This window comes from Symphalangus syndactylus, chromosome 14 (assembly GCF_028878055.3).
Source record: "Symphalangus syndactylus isolate Jambi chromosome 14, NHGRI_mSymSyn1-v2.1_pri, whole genome shotgun sequence".
NCBI classification, from domain to species: Eukaryota; Metazoa; Chordata; class Mammalia; order Primates; family Hylobatidae; genus Symphalangus; species Symphalangus syndactylus.
Window position 1 is genome coordinate 52,425,408 of NC_072436.2, and position 13,608 is coordinate 52,439,015.

A 13,608-nucleotide genomic window follows, 5' to 3' on the forward strand; every position below is an offset into this window, starting at 1 on the left:
TTTTTTTTTTTTTGAGACGGAGTCTCGCTCTGTCGCCCAGGCTGGAGTGCAGTGGCGCGACCTCGGCTCACTGCATGCCCCGCCTCCCGGGTTCACACCATTCTCCTGCCTCAGCCTCCGAAGTAGCTGGGACTACAGGCGCCTGCCACCGTGCCCGGCTAAATTTTTGTATTTTTAGTAGAGACAGGGTTTCACCGTGTTAGCCAGGATGGTCTTTATCTCCTGACCTCGTGATCCACCCATCTCGGCCTCCCAAAGTGCTGGGATTACAGGCGTGAGCCACTGCGCCCGGCCTTATGACTGTTATTGATGTTTCTTACGTAATTGGCATTTAATAACTTCAGTCTCATGTATCCAGCTAGCTACTCAGAGTCTCTGCTGAAACATCTTGTAAGCAACTTTAACTTCACACACCCAACACTCAATTCTACCTTTGCCCCCTGCTCTTATGCCCCCAGTTTAATCCACTTAACAAGTGAATCTCCATCCTTACCAGGTGCCCAAGCCAGAAACCTGGACCTCACACCTGATGCCTCTCCCTGGCCTGCCACATCCAATCAGTCACCTGTTCCCTCAATCAGACCTTCACAATGTAATACAAGCTCTCTCTCTTTTCACTGCTACCATGCTGTTTTGCCCACATCACTGCAGTAGCCTCAAATTTTGTCCCTTCCTACCCAATTCCATTCATCATGCAGAAGCCAGCAAGATGTTTGAAAAATCTTACGCCTCACTCCCTACTATTTTTTTAAATTATATATAGATTCACAGGAAGTTGCAAACATATAAGCAAGCCCCATGCATGCTTCACCCAGCTTCCCCTAATGTAAACCCTTCGATGACTTTCTATTGTCCTGTGGTTAATACCTAAAATACTTCACTTGATGTCTAAAACTCTTGGGATTGGCCTCATCTTGCTCTGCTGCTGTCCCTACCACTTGCTGAACTGCAGCAGAGTGACATCTTGTAGTTCTTCAGCTGAGCCAGGATCTAGGCCAGCTCCTGGCCTTTGCTCCCAAACTAGAGCTTCCCTGCCTAAAGCACCCACCTCGCCACCTACCCCCATTTCTCTGATCTGATCATTTTTCTTTATCCTTTAAGCCTCAGCTTTGTTATTTCTTACTTAGTAAGCCTTCCTTGACACTCATTCCAAACAAGGTTTCCTTCATTAGTTGGTTTCAGAGCACCCTGTCCTCTTCAGCCATGCCCCTTGGAATGTAGACTGCTGTGTGTGTGTGTGTCTGTGTGTGTGTGTGTGTGTGTGTGTGTGTAGCTTTTCATGTCTGCCCCACCTCTAGACACTAAGCACAATATGGCAAGGGCTTTGTCTGTTGTGACTGTCACCTAAGCCAAGTCCAGTGCTTGCACATAGTAGGTACTTCAGACTGAATTACAAACCTGTCCAGGCGTAAGTTCTGTTTCTATCAAGTAAGAAATGAGATCATTCTGAGAGCCCTCTGAATTTCAGCCTCTCCTTTTATTTTCCTCCCCACTCCAGGATCCATGAACTTGTTCAGTGCTTGACCCAATTACAATAAGGGCATTTAATTTCCTCTTTGATTTCCCTTCAATAACAAAATGTGACTTGTAATTCATTTAGCATACATTGAAACCTGAATATCTACTGATTGTGTTCTCAAACAACAAGCTTGCTATAATAAAGACAGAGAAAATATGTCATCTCTTGAGGAGAACCTGAAAATGGCAATTTCTGGCAAAAAAAAAAAAGAACATGTTTTGTCTCATAGACTGGAGCTTACAATCATTCGTAATGAATAATGAACTCAGGAATGATCAGTGACGTGTTCTCTTAACCCTCTCAACCTGTTTTGCTGAGAACTGAATAAGGGCAAGTTGCAAGGAAGAGATGATGTGAGATTTAGGAAGAGAAAAATATAGTTGCTATAATGTATAACTCTTGAAGGAATGAAATTGGGCAACTCATCTAGTTTACTATGAATACTTTTTCAAGTTTCAATCATGAGTCACCTAATTTTTTCTTTGCCATTTAATTCCAATATTTATTCGTTTTATTATTTTCCAATAGTAAAATAAAATAGTGTGCAAAAGCTGAAGGTTTTTTTAAAGAGAATAGTCAGTAAAAACATCTTGATGGTCTTTGCTTTGGTATATGACATACAATTAATATCATGCCATGAAGGGTTTTTTCCTCAAATTATTGAAAACATCTAACATATACTCCTCTTCTTTCATAATAGATGATGAGTTTTTGTAAAATTTTTATTGATGTAGAATAACTGCAAATTAAATAGCACAATGAAAATTAGTCATTAAAAAATAGCAGAGCAGGCCGGGCACAGTGGCGCACACCTGTAACCCCAGCACTTTGGGAGGCTGAGGCAGGCAGATCACTTGAGGTCAGGAATTCGAGACCAGCCTGACTAACACGGTGAAACCCCGTCTCTACTAAATACAAAAAAACTAGCTGGGTGTGGTGGCGCATGCCTGTAATCCCAGCTACTCAGGAGGTTGAGGCAGGAGAATCGCTTCAACCAGGGAGGCGGAGGTTGCAGTGAGCTGAGATCGCATCACTGCACTCCAGCCTGGGCAACAAGAGCAAAACAACATCTCAAAAAAAAAAAAAAAAAGCACTGCAGGCAATTGATGGTGCTAAGTGCCACGGTGTTACATGTGTGGTAGCATACATCATGTGACAGATTGGAAGAGTGAAGAATCACTGGAGAACACTGCTTAGTGCCTGGTAGGGTGCCCTGTCTCTCAGCCCAGAAGGACCTTTTGTTCCCAGCATTACACCAGTCTGCTAAAGGAAAGCAGCCTTTGCTCTAAGCTTCCAACTCAGCTTGTATTAGAAGACGGGGCTAACATCAGTCCTGTGGCGTTGCCAACAGGTGCCACCACCTGGGATGCCTCAATTCCTAGGCACTCTAGTGGTGGCCAGACAGCAGTGTTTCTTGCTTTTTGTTTGTTTGTTTTCCTTTCGCTTTTTAAATCATTTTCTGACAAGCTGCACATCAACAAGCACTGTTTCCGTATCACAGAAGTCAGCAGGAATTGTTTGGAGGCGGGAGAGAAAAAGAGTCAATAGCCTTTTAAAATATTGACAGCCTTGGTCTATTTCCATGGCTAAGGGGAAATTCAGATGCTATGTTGAAGGTTTCTATTGAACTTTTAGTCACACCTCTTACGATTTCTGTTATTCCAGGAAGAGCCAGTCTTTGATTGCTCCTGCTGAGATGATGTTAAGAGACAATACTAATAATACATTCCACCTTTCTTTGGGGCAGTTCAAAAATACTTCTTGTATATTCAGCCAAACAGTCAGGAGTAGGGAGTTAAGTTCATTTCAAGTATTGCGGCCTAAAGCGAAAGCCATCTTGCTGAGTGAGAGGGAAACTCTCCAGGAGACAAACCTGCCAGCAGTGATGCCACCTGTTGCCTGCTGGGTGTGTTTTATCAGCATGCTCTTGGCTGGCTCCTTGGAAGAGCACAGGAGAAGGACTGAGGGGAGAGGGAAGCACGCATCCCTGGAGGTATCTGCGTGGGCTCCTCAGGCTCCGGTCCTCTTCCCCTGCCTCTCGCTGCTCCCTCAGCTCTCCTTATCAAGAAGATCGGTAGATCTGTATTCTTTTATCTGTTGAGGTAATCCTATGACAGTGGAATACCAGGACATGGGGTCTTCATTCAGAATCTAGGGAATGAGGAGGGGACAGTAACCCCTTGGATTATCCATAGTAGCCTGGACACAGACTGACTGTCTCTTTCAGCACCCTATTCAGAGAAGGAAAGGGTGGTTTGGAAACTAAGCCGGAGGTTGAAGGCCAGACGCAAGGTCCATAGCAAATGAATGATGAAACCTGTCCCAGAATGTCGGATTCTCCAACCGCGGCTCAACAGACTGGATGGTTTTCCTAATTCAGTGTTGTTGCACTGCTTACGGAAGTTGTCTCAGTTCCTCTTATCTTTGCCAGGCCCTGGAGCTCATGTTCCCTACGGCCCTTCTTTCTGCTCTCCTTTCATTCCTACTCTGCCACAGTGTTTCTCTGCAGGCACCCTTTGTCATTTTAAGGGGACAATTCTTCATTGTACAAGGGACCTTCCTGCTCTTTGAAGGGCTTTGGTATCCCTGGCCCCAGACACTAACTGCCATTATTGATCCCCCTCATGAATGTAATGCACAGAAACACCCTCATCAATTCCAGACACCCAGGGTTTGGGAGTCATGGGTGCCCCAGTTGAGAGCTGCTGCCAGAGGCTGGGACAGGCCCCTGCTATGCTGTCTAGCCCAGTACTACCAATGCCTCCTCTCTCCTGACCACATCCCTCCTTGTCTTTAAAATTATGAATTATGCTCAGATTTCAGCGGGAAGGCTTCCCTGACTGATTTATTCCTCTAACATTTACTCAGCAGATACGTACTGACACCTGCTCACAGTTCCAGGCACCATTTGAGGAGCGGCTGCCTGTCCCTGCACCTTCCTGACACTGCCCTGCCTTAATCTTTCATGTCTATGTTATTCTAAAAGTGTACCAAGGTCATCCAGCTCCTACCTTAGGAAGGAGCTTTTCTGGGATGATGACTGCTTCTACTTTTATTTTTATCCCAAGATGTGGAACTGTCACCAAGGGTGTATTTTATTTCCATAACAGGGAAAATGGTTCTGAGGTGTCATTTTTTTCTAACCTGAAGATTCTATTTTTCCTGATATCTAAATGTGATGGGGGATCAGCATGAGAAGTATTGTGAGGTCCCTGGTCAACAGTGAACATAGGCCAGGCATGGTGGCTCATGCCTGTAATTCCAACACTTTGAGGGGCAGAGGCAGGTGGATCATTTGAGGTCAAGAGTTCGAGACCAGCTTGGCCAACATGGTGAGACCCTGTCTCTATTAAAAATACAAAAATTAGCTGGGTGTGGTGGCATACACCTGTAATCTCAGCTACTTGGGAGGCTGAGGCAAGAGAATCGCTAGAACCTGGGAGGCAGAGGTTGCAGTGAGCTGAGATCATGCCATTACACTCCAGCCTGGGTGACAGAGAGATACTCTGTCTCGGGAAACAAACAAACAAAAAACAGTAAACATGACCTGAGTATCATGCAGAGAGGAGAGGATCATTGCACACTCCTTGTTTCCCAGTGTACGCTGAGTAGGCCTGGTCTACTGACCTCCCAATCATGACTTCTGAGACAGAGAGCATCGTGTGCCATCTGCCCTCCTTGGCCTCATTGGGCCCAGAGATAGAAGGCAAATGGGTGAAAAATAGAATAGCCAGAGAAAAGGAAAGCAAGTACAAAACTTGGGAGAATCTGATGGAGAAATGGAGCCCACCCCCCCCCCCTTTTTTTTTTTGAGACAGACTTTTGCTGTTGTTGCCCAGGCTGGAGTGCAATGGCGCAATCTCAGCTCACTGCAACCCCTGCCCCCCAAGTTCAAGCAATTCTCCTGCCTTGGCCTCCCAAGTAGCTGGGATTACAGGCATGCACCACCATGCCCATCTAATTTTGTATTTTTAGTAGAGACGGGGTTTCTCCCTGTTGGTCAGGCTGGTCTCAAACTCCCGACCTCAGGTGATCCACCTGCCTGGGCCTCCCAAAGCACTAGGATTACAGGCGTGAGCCACCATGCCCGGCCAAAACAGAGTCTTTTTTATGATTTTTTTCTTTTAGTTTTTTATTATGGGAAATTTCAGCACACACACATACACACACACACACACACACACATTAATTTTAGTAGAAGAAAAAAACAAAAAACAAATCAATACATTTTCAATACAAATGAAAGTTTTGTTCATTTCATGTAGGGAAATAGCCAGAATAATATAAGAATCTGCCCTGTGCTCATCACCTAACGTCAGCAGTTCTCAACCCAAGGCCATCTTGTCTTATGTATGTGCCCAGCCACTCTGCCCTTCTCCCACTGTATTTTTTTAATTATTTTATTTTATTTATTTATTTATTTTTGAGATGGAGTTTTGCTCTTGTTGCCCAGGCTGTGTGGCGTGATCTTGGTTCACTGCAACCTCCGCCTTCCAGTTTCAAGCGATTCTCTGGCCTCAGCCTCCTGAGTAGCTGGGACTACAGGCGCATGCCACCACACCCAGCTAATTTTTGTATTTTTATTACAGACAGGATTTCACCATGTTGGCCAAGCTGGTCTTAAACTCCTGACCTCAGGTGATCCACCTGCCTCGGCCTCCCAAAGTGCTGGGATTACAGGCGTGAGCCACCACGCCCAGCCCTCCCACTGTATTATCTTAAAGCAAATCCCAACAGCAGATAATTGTATCCATTAACATTTCGATGTGAATTTTAAAAACCGTTGTCATAACATCATTAACTATGCCTAAAAAAAATCAATAATCCCTTGAGATTTCTAGTGGCATTCCATATTCCAACTGTGGAAACTTTCAATCTGAAATCCGAGTGAAAAATTACACCTTCATTGGGAAAGAAGCTACAAAGAAACCAAAACAGACCTTTTTGTTTTCTTATAGGAAAGGACAATAAAGCAATGGGAAAGTGATTTCAGAGAAGTAGCTCTGGTCTTTGCCAATTTCCAGAGGCCTGTCTAAGCTTACCTGGGTGCAGTCCTTTGCCCCCCTCCAAACTCACTCCCTAGTTGCAGGTGTGCATTGCCGGGCTTCAGTTAACTCTCCGTGAAGGTTCATTTCATCACACACATTTCACATTTTACAACAGTGCTCTCTACTACATTGCTAGTCATTTAAAATTTGGCCACATGGCAAAAATGTGCGTAATGCAGGGGTCTTTTTTTTAAATGTTGATTGAGCACATAATTCAAAAGTCAGAATATTAAATAAACATCTCTGCCCTTTCTTTCTTCCAGCAGGCAGCTCAGAGAACGGCTCTCCGCGCTCTGTCTGACAGGTACATTTTGTCATTTTTATGAACTATAAATTGCTTTATGAAACATTGAGCCCTATTTATTGTGGCATATAATTCATAATTGGATTTTGTCCCTAAAGTATCTGTGAACTGGGATGTTAAACATTTTGCATGCTTGGATTTGTCATGCATGTGTGGAGTTTATCACTGCAAAAATCGCCTTGTTGTATTTCATAGCAAGTATGAAGAATCCCTTGTTGTGCAATGAAACAAGGGACAAGAAACTTAGAGAGAAAGTCCTGAACGGTGCGGTAAATTCTGAACTTTGGAATTGGCTGAGATCTAAACTCATTTTTCAGCAATAAGTACTTCATTTATTTTGAGATGTTTTCTTCAGACTTTTTCCATATCATTTCACTGGGAGCTATCTATCTTTTGATAGGATTCTCTCTCTTGAAATATTTTATGCACATAACCCAACAACTCACATTCCCACATGCTTGACTTTTTACTCCTTGCTTTGGCTTCTTTCTCCTGGCACGTGTTACTGAATGAGATGTGTAAACCTCATCAAGAAACACACACAGGCTGTATTTTATATCCTGCTTTGTCTGAAAGGCTGTAGACAGATAGTTGAATGCGGGTATGTAAAGTCACTTTCTAGAATATACCAGACCCTTGGTTTGGTTTGATTGGTTTTGGTTTTTGTTTTTTCACTTAGTAAGATTGGAGAGAGTGTGTGTGTGTGCGCACGTGTGTGTGCATGTTTTGAGGAACTGTCAGGAGGTAAAGATGAAATCCCTGTGTGTCTCCACAGCATTAGAAGCAGCAGGAGGAGCTGTGCCCTTGGCTGGCTGGCTGGCAGGCACCTCCACATTGTCTAGCTAACCTTCACCACCCTGCCTTCCTTCCCAGTTCCTTTTTCATGGAATGAGCCATCATTGACTGTGTAAATCAGCTTAGCTCGGTGCTTCCTCCAAAGTAAAACCTGTCACTTAGGCGAATTATCTGGTGTGCATGAGTGAAAAGCATTTTCTGTGTGGTGGCAGACTGAGCATGAGTATTTTTATTTCAATTACAAAACCTTCCCCATGACAACCACACAAGCCTGTGTGTCCTGAGTGGCTGGCACATGATCTTCTGGAATTGCTTTTAGGATTTTCACAAAAGCTGATGACTGCTCTGCTTCTGAATGTGTCAGTAGGAGGAGGAAAGAGTCTAGATCAAAACACATTTAGAATATAACATAGTCATTTCTTTCCTATACATATTTCTTTTCTGTCTTTGTCTTTTCTTCTTAAGTAAGCAATTCCTTCAACAAAATGCACTGAGACGCAAGGGAAAGCCCTCAACGTTTACAAAACTTTGTCATTGTTAACGAGTACAAGATTTCTTTTGGAGATGATGATGTTGTAAAAATAGATTATGGAGGCCGGGCGCGGTGGCTCACGCTTGTAATCCCAGCACTTTGGGAGGCCGAGGCGGGCGGATCACGAGGTCAGGAGATCGAGACCACAGTGAAACCCCGTCTCTACTAAAAATACAAAAAAATTAGCCGGGCGTAGTGGCAGGCGCCTGTAGTCCCAGCTACTTCAGCTACTCGGAGAGGCTGAGGCAGGAGAATGGCGTGAACCCGGGAGGCGGAGCTTGCAGTGAGCCGAGACTGCGCCACTGCACTCCAGCCTGGGCGACAGAGCGACAGTCCGTCTCAAAAAAAAAAAAAAAAATAGATTATGGTGATGGTTGTACAACCTTGTAAGTATACCAGACCACTGGACTGTATGCTTTAAATGGGTGAACTTTATGGAATGTAAATTATATTTTAGTAAAGCTACACATATAAATACAAAATGTCATTATGACCTTTAGTAGAATGAATCAAAACCTATTTTAGGAAAATAAGGATTCATTTTGAAGACATGGTGGCAAATATAAAGACAATTCATCAGAAACTAGGACTGATACATTTGAAGATTTCTTCCCAAAATATATATGACTTTGTCCTGAAGAGAAAATGTGTGTGGATTTTAATGATGAACAATGCCCCTTCCTTTAAGTTTTTTCTGATATTTTCACAAAAAATCCCTTGTCAAGCCCATTCCCCACCCAAAAACAGAGGTTTTCATTGTCACCACTCTTCTTACAAATTTCTTTATCCTCAAATATAATAGGGCATTTCCCTTACTTTACTGTAGCACTTTTTCTATTCAGAAGTGGTCATTTCAAAGTGACGAGTTGACTTTGTCTGCTATTCTAGGAATGCAATTGTGTAAAGCTACCTTCTCTGTGCTTTTTCTTTTTTCTTTCTTTCTTTTTTTTTTTCTTCAACTTGTATTTTAAGTTCGGGGCGCATGTGCAGGATATGCAGGTTTGTTACATGGTTAAACATGTGCAATGGTGGTTTGCTGCACCTATCAACCTATCACCTAGGTATTAAGCCCAGCATCTATTAGCTGTTCTCCTTGATGTTCTCCCTCCCCTGACACCTTACCGGCAGGCCCCAGTGTGTGTTTCCCCCTCATGGGTCTCATCATTCAGCTCCCACTTACAAGTGAGAACATGTGGTGTTTGTTTTTCTGCTCCTGCATTAGTTTGCTGAGGATAATGGCTCCATCCATGTCTCTGCAAAGGACATGATCTTGTTCCTTTTTATGGCTGTATAGTATTTCATGGCATATGTGTACCATATTTTCTTTACCCAGTCTATCGTTAGTGGGCATTTGGGTTGATTCCATGTCTTTGCTACTGTGAACAGTGCTGCAGTGAACATACACGTGCATATGTCTTTGTAATAGAATGATTTATATTCATTTGGGTATGTACCCATTAATGGGATTGCTGGATCAAATGGTATTTCTGCCTCTAGGTCTTTGAGGAATCACCACAATGTCTTCCACAATGATTGAACTAATTTACACTCCCACCAACAGTGTACAAGCATTTGTTTTTCTCCACAGGCTCTCCAGCATCTGTTGTTTTTTGACTTTTCAATAACAGCCATTCTTTTTCTATTGTATATTCTCTACTAATTCAGGGCCACAGATGTAATCCCCATAAGTGATAAGCATTTATAACCATTTCAAGATGGAAATTAAAACCCTTCTTCAAAATAATGATTTTAAAACACCTGCTGAATTAATTGCATTCGTATTTTCTAGTTTTTAAGTAGAGAATAACTTATCAAGTGACAGATGTCATTTTCTCTCACATTACTTATTCTTTTGAATAAACCAATATTTTCTAGAAAAATGACCCGAGTGCCTCAAGTCAGACCACTGTATGACTTGCCTAATGTTCTGTCTGCCAGAGGAACCTCAGGGTGGGAAAGGAATTGAGTAAAGATCTCCCCAGGTCCTGAATATCCCAAAGTGGGGTTCCAGGCCCAATATCTCTGGCTACTTGGAGCCTGGTATTAACCTATTATACGTTCATTTACACAAACCATCCTGGTTTCCTAAACTTTTTGCTTTCAGCCTGTTATCACCTCTTTATATAAAATTTCATAATGATTAGGTCATGCCTTCATCTTTGTTCTTGGGAGAGAAGCACTTTTTAGACCTCAAAAGGTGCTTCCTGAGTTCTAGAATTCTGGGACGGGACAGAAAAGCCCGCACTGGCTCTGGCCATGCACACCGGTTCCTCATGGAGGAGCATGTCTGTGACACACTCTGGGTCTTATCCTCCTTCAGAACCTCAGTGTCCTGCAAGTTTGCTCATCCGTGGGCTCATTTCACTTCCACTGTCCCTCAACCTTGAGTGTCCAGTGAACACAAGGACATTTAGACAAGGCCGGAGCTATTTTGTTCCAAGATATACAAATCAATGATGAAACAGGATTTTATTGAGTTGGGTTTGGTGGAAGGACGTGAGTTTACACTGTAGGAAGCCAGTTTTTGTTATCTGTTTCCCTATAAGGAAGCCCGACTTCAAAGCCTTGAGATCTGACCTGATGAGACCAGTTATAAGAAAAAGAAAGGGGTATGTTTCCCTTTCCCTTCCTAAGGGTGGGTAGAAGTCTTGTCCCTCTGGGTTGTTGGAGGTTAGAGAATGTCCAGATATCTTTGGAAAGTCAGTCTTGTCTTTTCTTTTCTCCAGCCTCCTGGTTTATTTTCTAAATTGGCATTTCAGCACAAATCCAATATCTGACAGTTCAGACTGTATGCTTTAAAGTTCAGAGAATCTTCTGTAATCAATACAGAATCTTGATAAATTAAAACTGTGATATTTCCATTATGTAAATTTTAAAAATCAACTGTGATCATCCCCAAAAAACCTTTTCCCTTGCTTGGTTTTGCCTGACCAATGGACTTAATTTATGGTTCACCCCAAATAGGCAAAATGTACTTCAGGTTGAAACTGGATCACCATGGCAAGCAGAAGGGGAGTTTGGGCTTCAGCCCCACTCGCTTGTGCCTCCTGCCCAGCAGTGACAGGAAGGGGTGTGTGAGAGTGGGCGGTGCATTGTCTGTTCTTTTCTACTCCAGACAGTAGAATTTTTTTATCTATTTTATACCACTGAGAGTCAACTGGCCTACCAGAGGCCCATTTATGTCCCCCAAAAATGAAAAAAGCAGACAAACAGGGCAAGAAGAGATAGCAAAATTCTTTTTTCTTTTCTGGTTGTGTTTGTTTGTTTTTTGAGACAGGGTCTCACTCTGTCACCCAGGCTGGAGTGCAGTGGTGTGATCACAGCTCACTGCAGCCTCGACCTCCCAGGCTCAAGCCATCTCAGTTCTCCCCGTGCCCTGCCCAGTGCCATGGCAGCCACCATGCCTGGCTAATCTTTGGACTTTTCATGGGCCCGCGGGGGGGCTTCACCATGTTGCCCAGGCAGGTCTCGAACTCCTGGGCTCAAGTGATCTGCCTGCCTTGGCCTCCCAAAGTGCTGGGATTACAGGTGTGAGCCACCGCACTCGGCCCGGCAAAGTTCTTGACAAAGTAAAGAAGCCAATTACAAGAAAATCTCAGTTTGCAAAGGGACACAATTCGTCTCACTTATTCACTGCTTATTGTGTGCCTCTCATGTGTTTTTTCTTCTTATGGGTCGGTGTATTTGATGCTGGTTAGTAGAGACAAAGAAGAGGGACAAACAGCATAAAGTGGATCTTTGGTGTGGACCCTCTGCACTGCAAAAGATGCCACATCACCGCCAATGTGGAAAATATGCAAAGTGCTGTTAGGAAGAAGGAAGGATATGTGTGCAGCATATGAAGTGCCTTGAATACGATTAACTTCCCTTCATGAGTAGTAAATAGTAGATAACTCTGATCAAAAAAGGGATTTGTGTGATTTATCAAGCTGAGCAACTGTGCGTCTGCAGAGAAGCTGGAGGTCAATCTTGAAATCTAGGGCAAGAGGAGCACTAGGCAATTGCCAGGACTAAGAAGTTAATCATACCCTTGGACTGCTTCCATCTGTCTCAGAGCGACAGCGCTGCTCTCAGCGAGCAGGCATGCTTTATAGCAGCAGATCAGGAATTAATGTTTTCTGTGAAACCTCAAGCATCATTTGCAGTAACTTGGGTTTTATAAAAATGGAACATAATTTTATATGAATAAATCACGTTCAGCTAGAAATATGAGAGGCTGCAAAAAATTATGCTTGACTTAAAAAAAAGAGAGAGGAACGAGCAAAAAAGCCAACATGAAAACAGTTGTTGAAGCGATGGCACTTGGAGGGCACAGATAGCCATGTGGTTAAATTGTGCATATAATCATCTTCTGAAATGTCAGCCTGCGACTCCAGCAACGGCTACATTTTTATAGCCTTGGAGATGCATCACCAGACTGTAACCTGTCTGCCCATCTGGCAGTATCTCAGGCCCAAGATCCATTTATATTGAAATCCAAACAACTGCCATTGATTTATTCATTTATTTCACAAATATTTACTGAACACGTCCAGCATGCTCTGTGGGGTGCTGTGCTGGGGCTGGGGGTGCCAGGATGAGAAGCAGCCGTGTGGCTGTGCTCTTGGCTTCACCAGCCAGACGAGTGTTGCCTTTGCGAGGAGAAAGGACTCAAGGCTTACACATTTGCTGCCCTCAGTTTTGCCATTTCTCGAATAAATCTCATATATCCAATCTCCTTGTTGCCCATTAGGGAGTATATAATGAAATTAAGTAAATGAGGAATTGCCTAAAACTAAGGGAGTTTCACCTCCACGTAGGTAGAAGAATGTGAAATGGTCTGTGTCCAGAAGCCAGATCAGAAATGGCCCATAGCAAGGTGGGGAGGGCAGCAGGTACCCACTTGGCAGGGTAGGGGTTGGATTCAGCTTCATCTTCCTGACCCCTTGTCAAGTGGACCAGCTCCAGCCAAACAAAGGAAGTGTGTTGGAGTGGCCACCAGCACAGAAGTGTACCTTTCTGGGTAATGTGTCACCCAGTCCCCTGGCCATGTGAGAGGACAGGCACAGTTGCCACACAGTACTAATAGGTGGTCTCTTCTTTAAGGGTCAAAAAAAAGGAGGTGGAGCACTTTTAAGAAAGTGTTAAGGTTCCATGAAGATGTTAAGGTGGCGTGCTGGCAGGTGCACATCAACCCTGCCCTGAGGCCCTCAGCAGCCTTTGGTCTCCCCAAAGCAAGATGGCTCCTTATAAAGAAGTCTTTTAGGGCTGGGCTCGGTGGCTCACGCCTGTAATCCCAGCACTTTGGGAGGCCAAGGTGGGCGGATCACAAGGTCAGGAGTTCAAGACCAGCATGATCAGTATGGTGAAATCCCATCTTTACTAAAAATTCAAAAATTAGCCGGGCATGGTGGCGTGCACCTGTAATCCC

At 43.7% G+C, this 13,608-nt stretch overlaps 1 protein-coding gene across 8 annotated transcripts in view; it reads left to right on the forward strand.

Moving 5' to 3' along the window:
- Window positions 1-13,608, forward strand: part of AFF3 (ALF transcription elongation factor 3) — a 606,392-nt gene that overhangs the window by 494,493 nt on the left and 98,291 nt on the right. For 6 of the 8 annotated variants that reach the window (XM_063617614.1, XM_055243815.2, XM_063617612.1 and 3 more), the window contains one exon: window positions 6,831-6,871. In XM_063617614.1, the coding sequence (XP_063473684.1) occupies window positions 6,831-6,871 (41 nt within the window). The remainder of the gene's footprint in view (window positions 1-6,830; window positions 6,872-13,608) is intronic. The other 2 variants (XM_055243808.2, XM_055243809.2) reach the window with 1 other exon arrangement.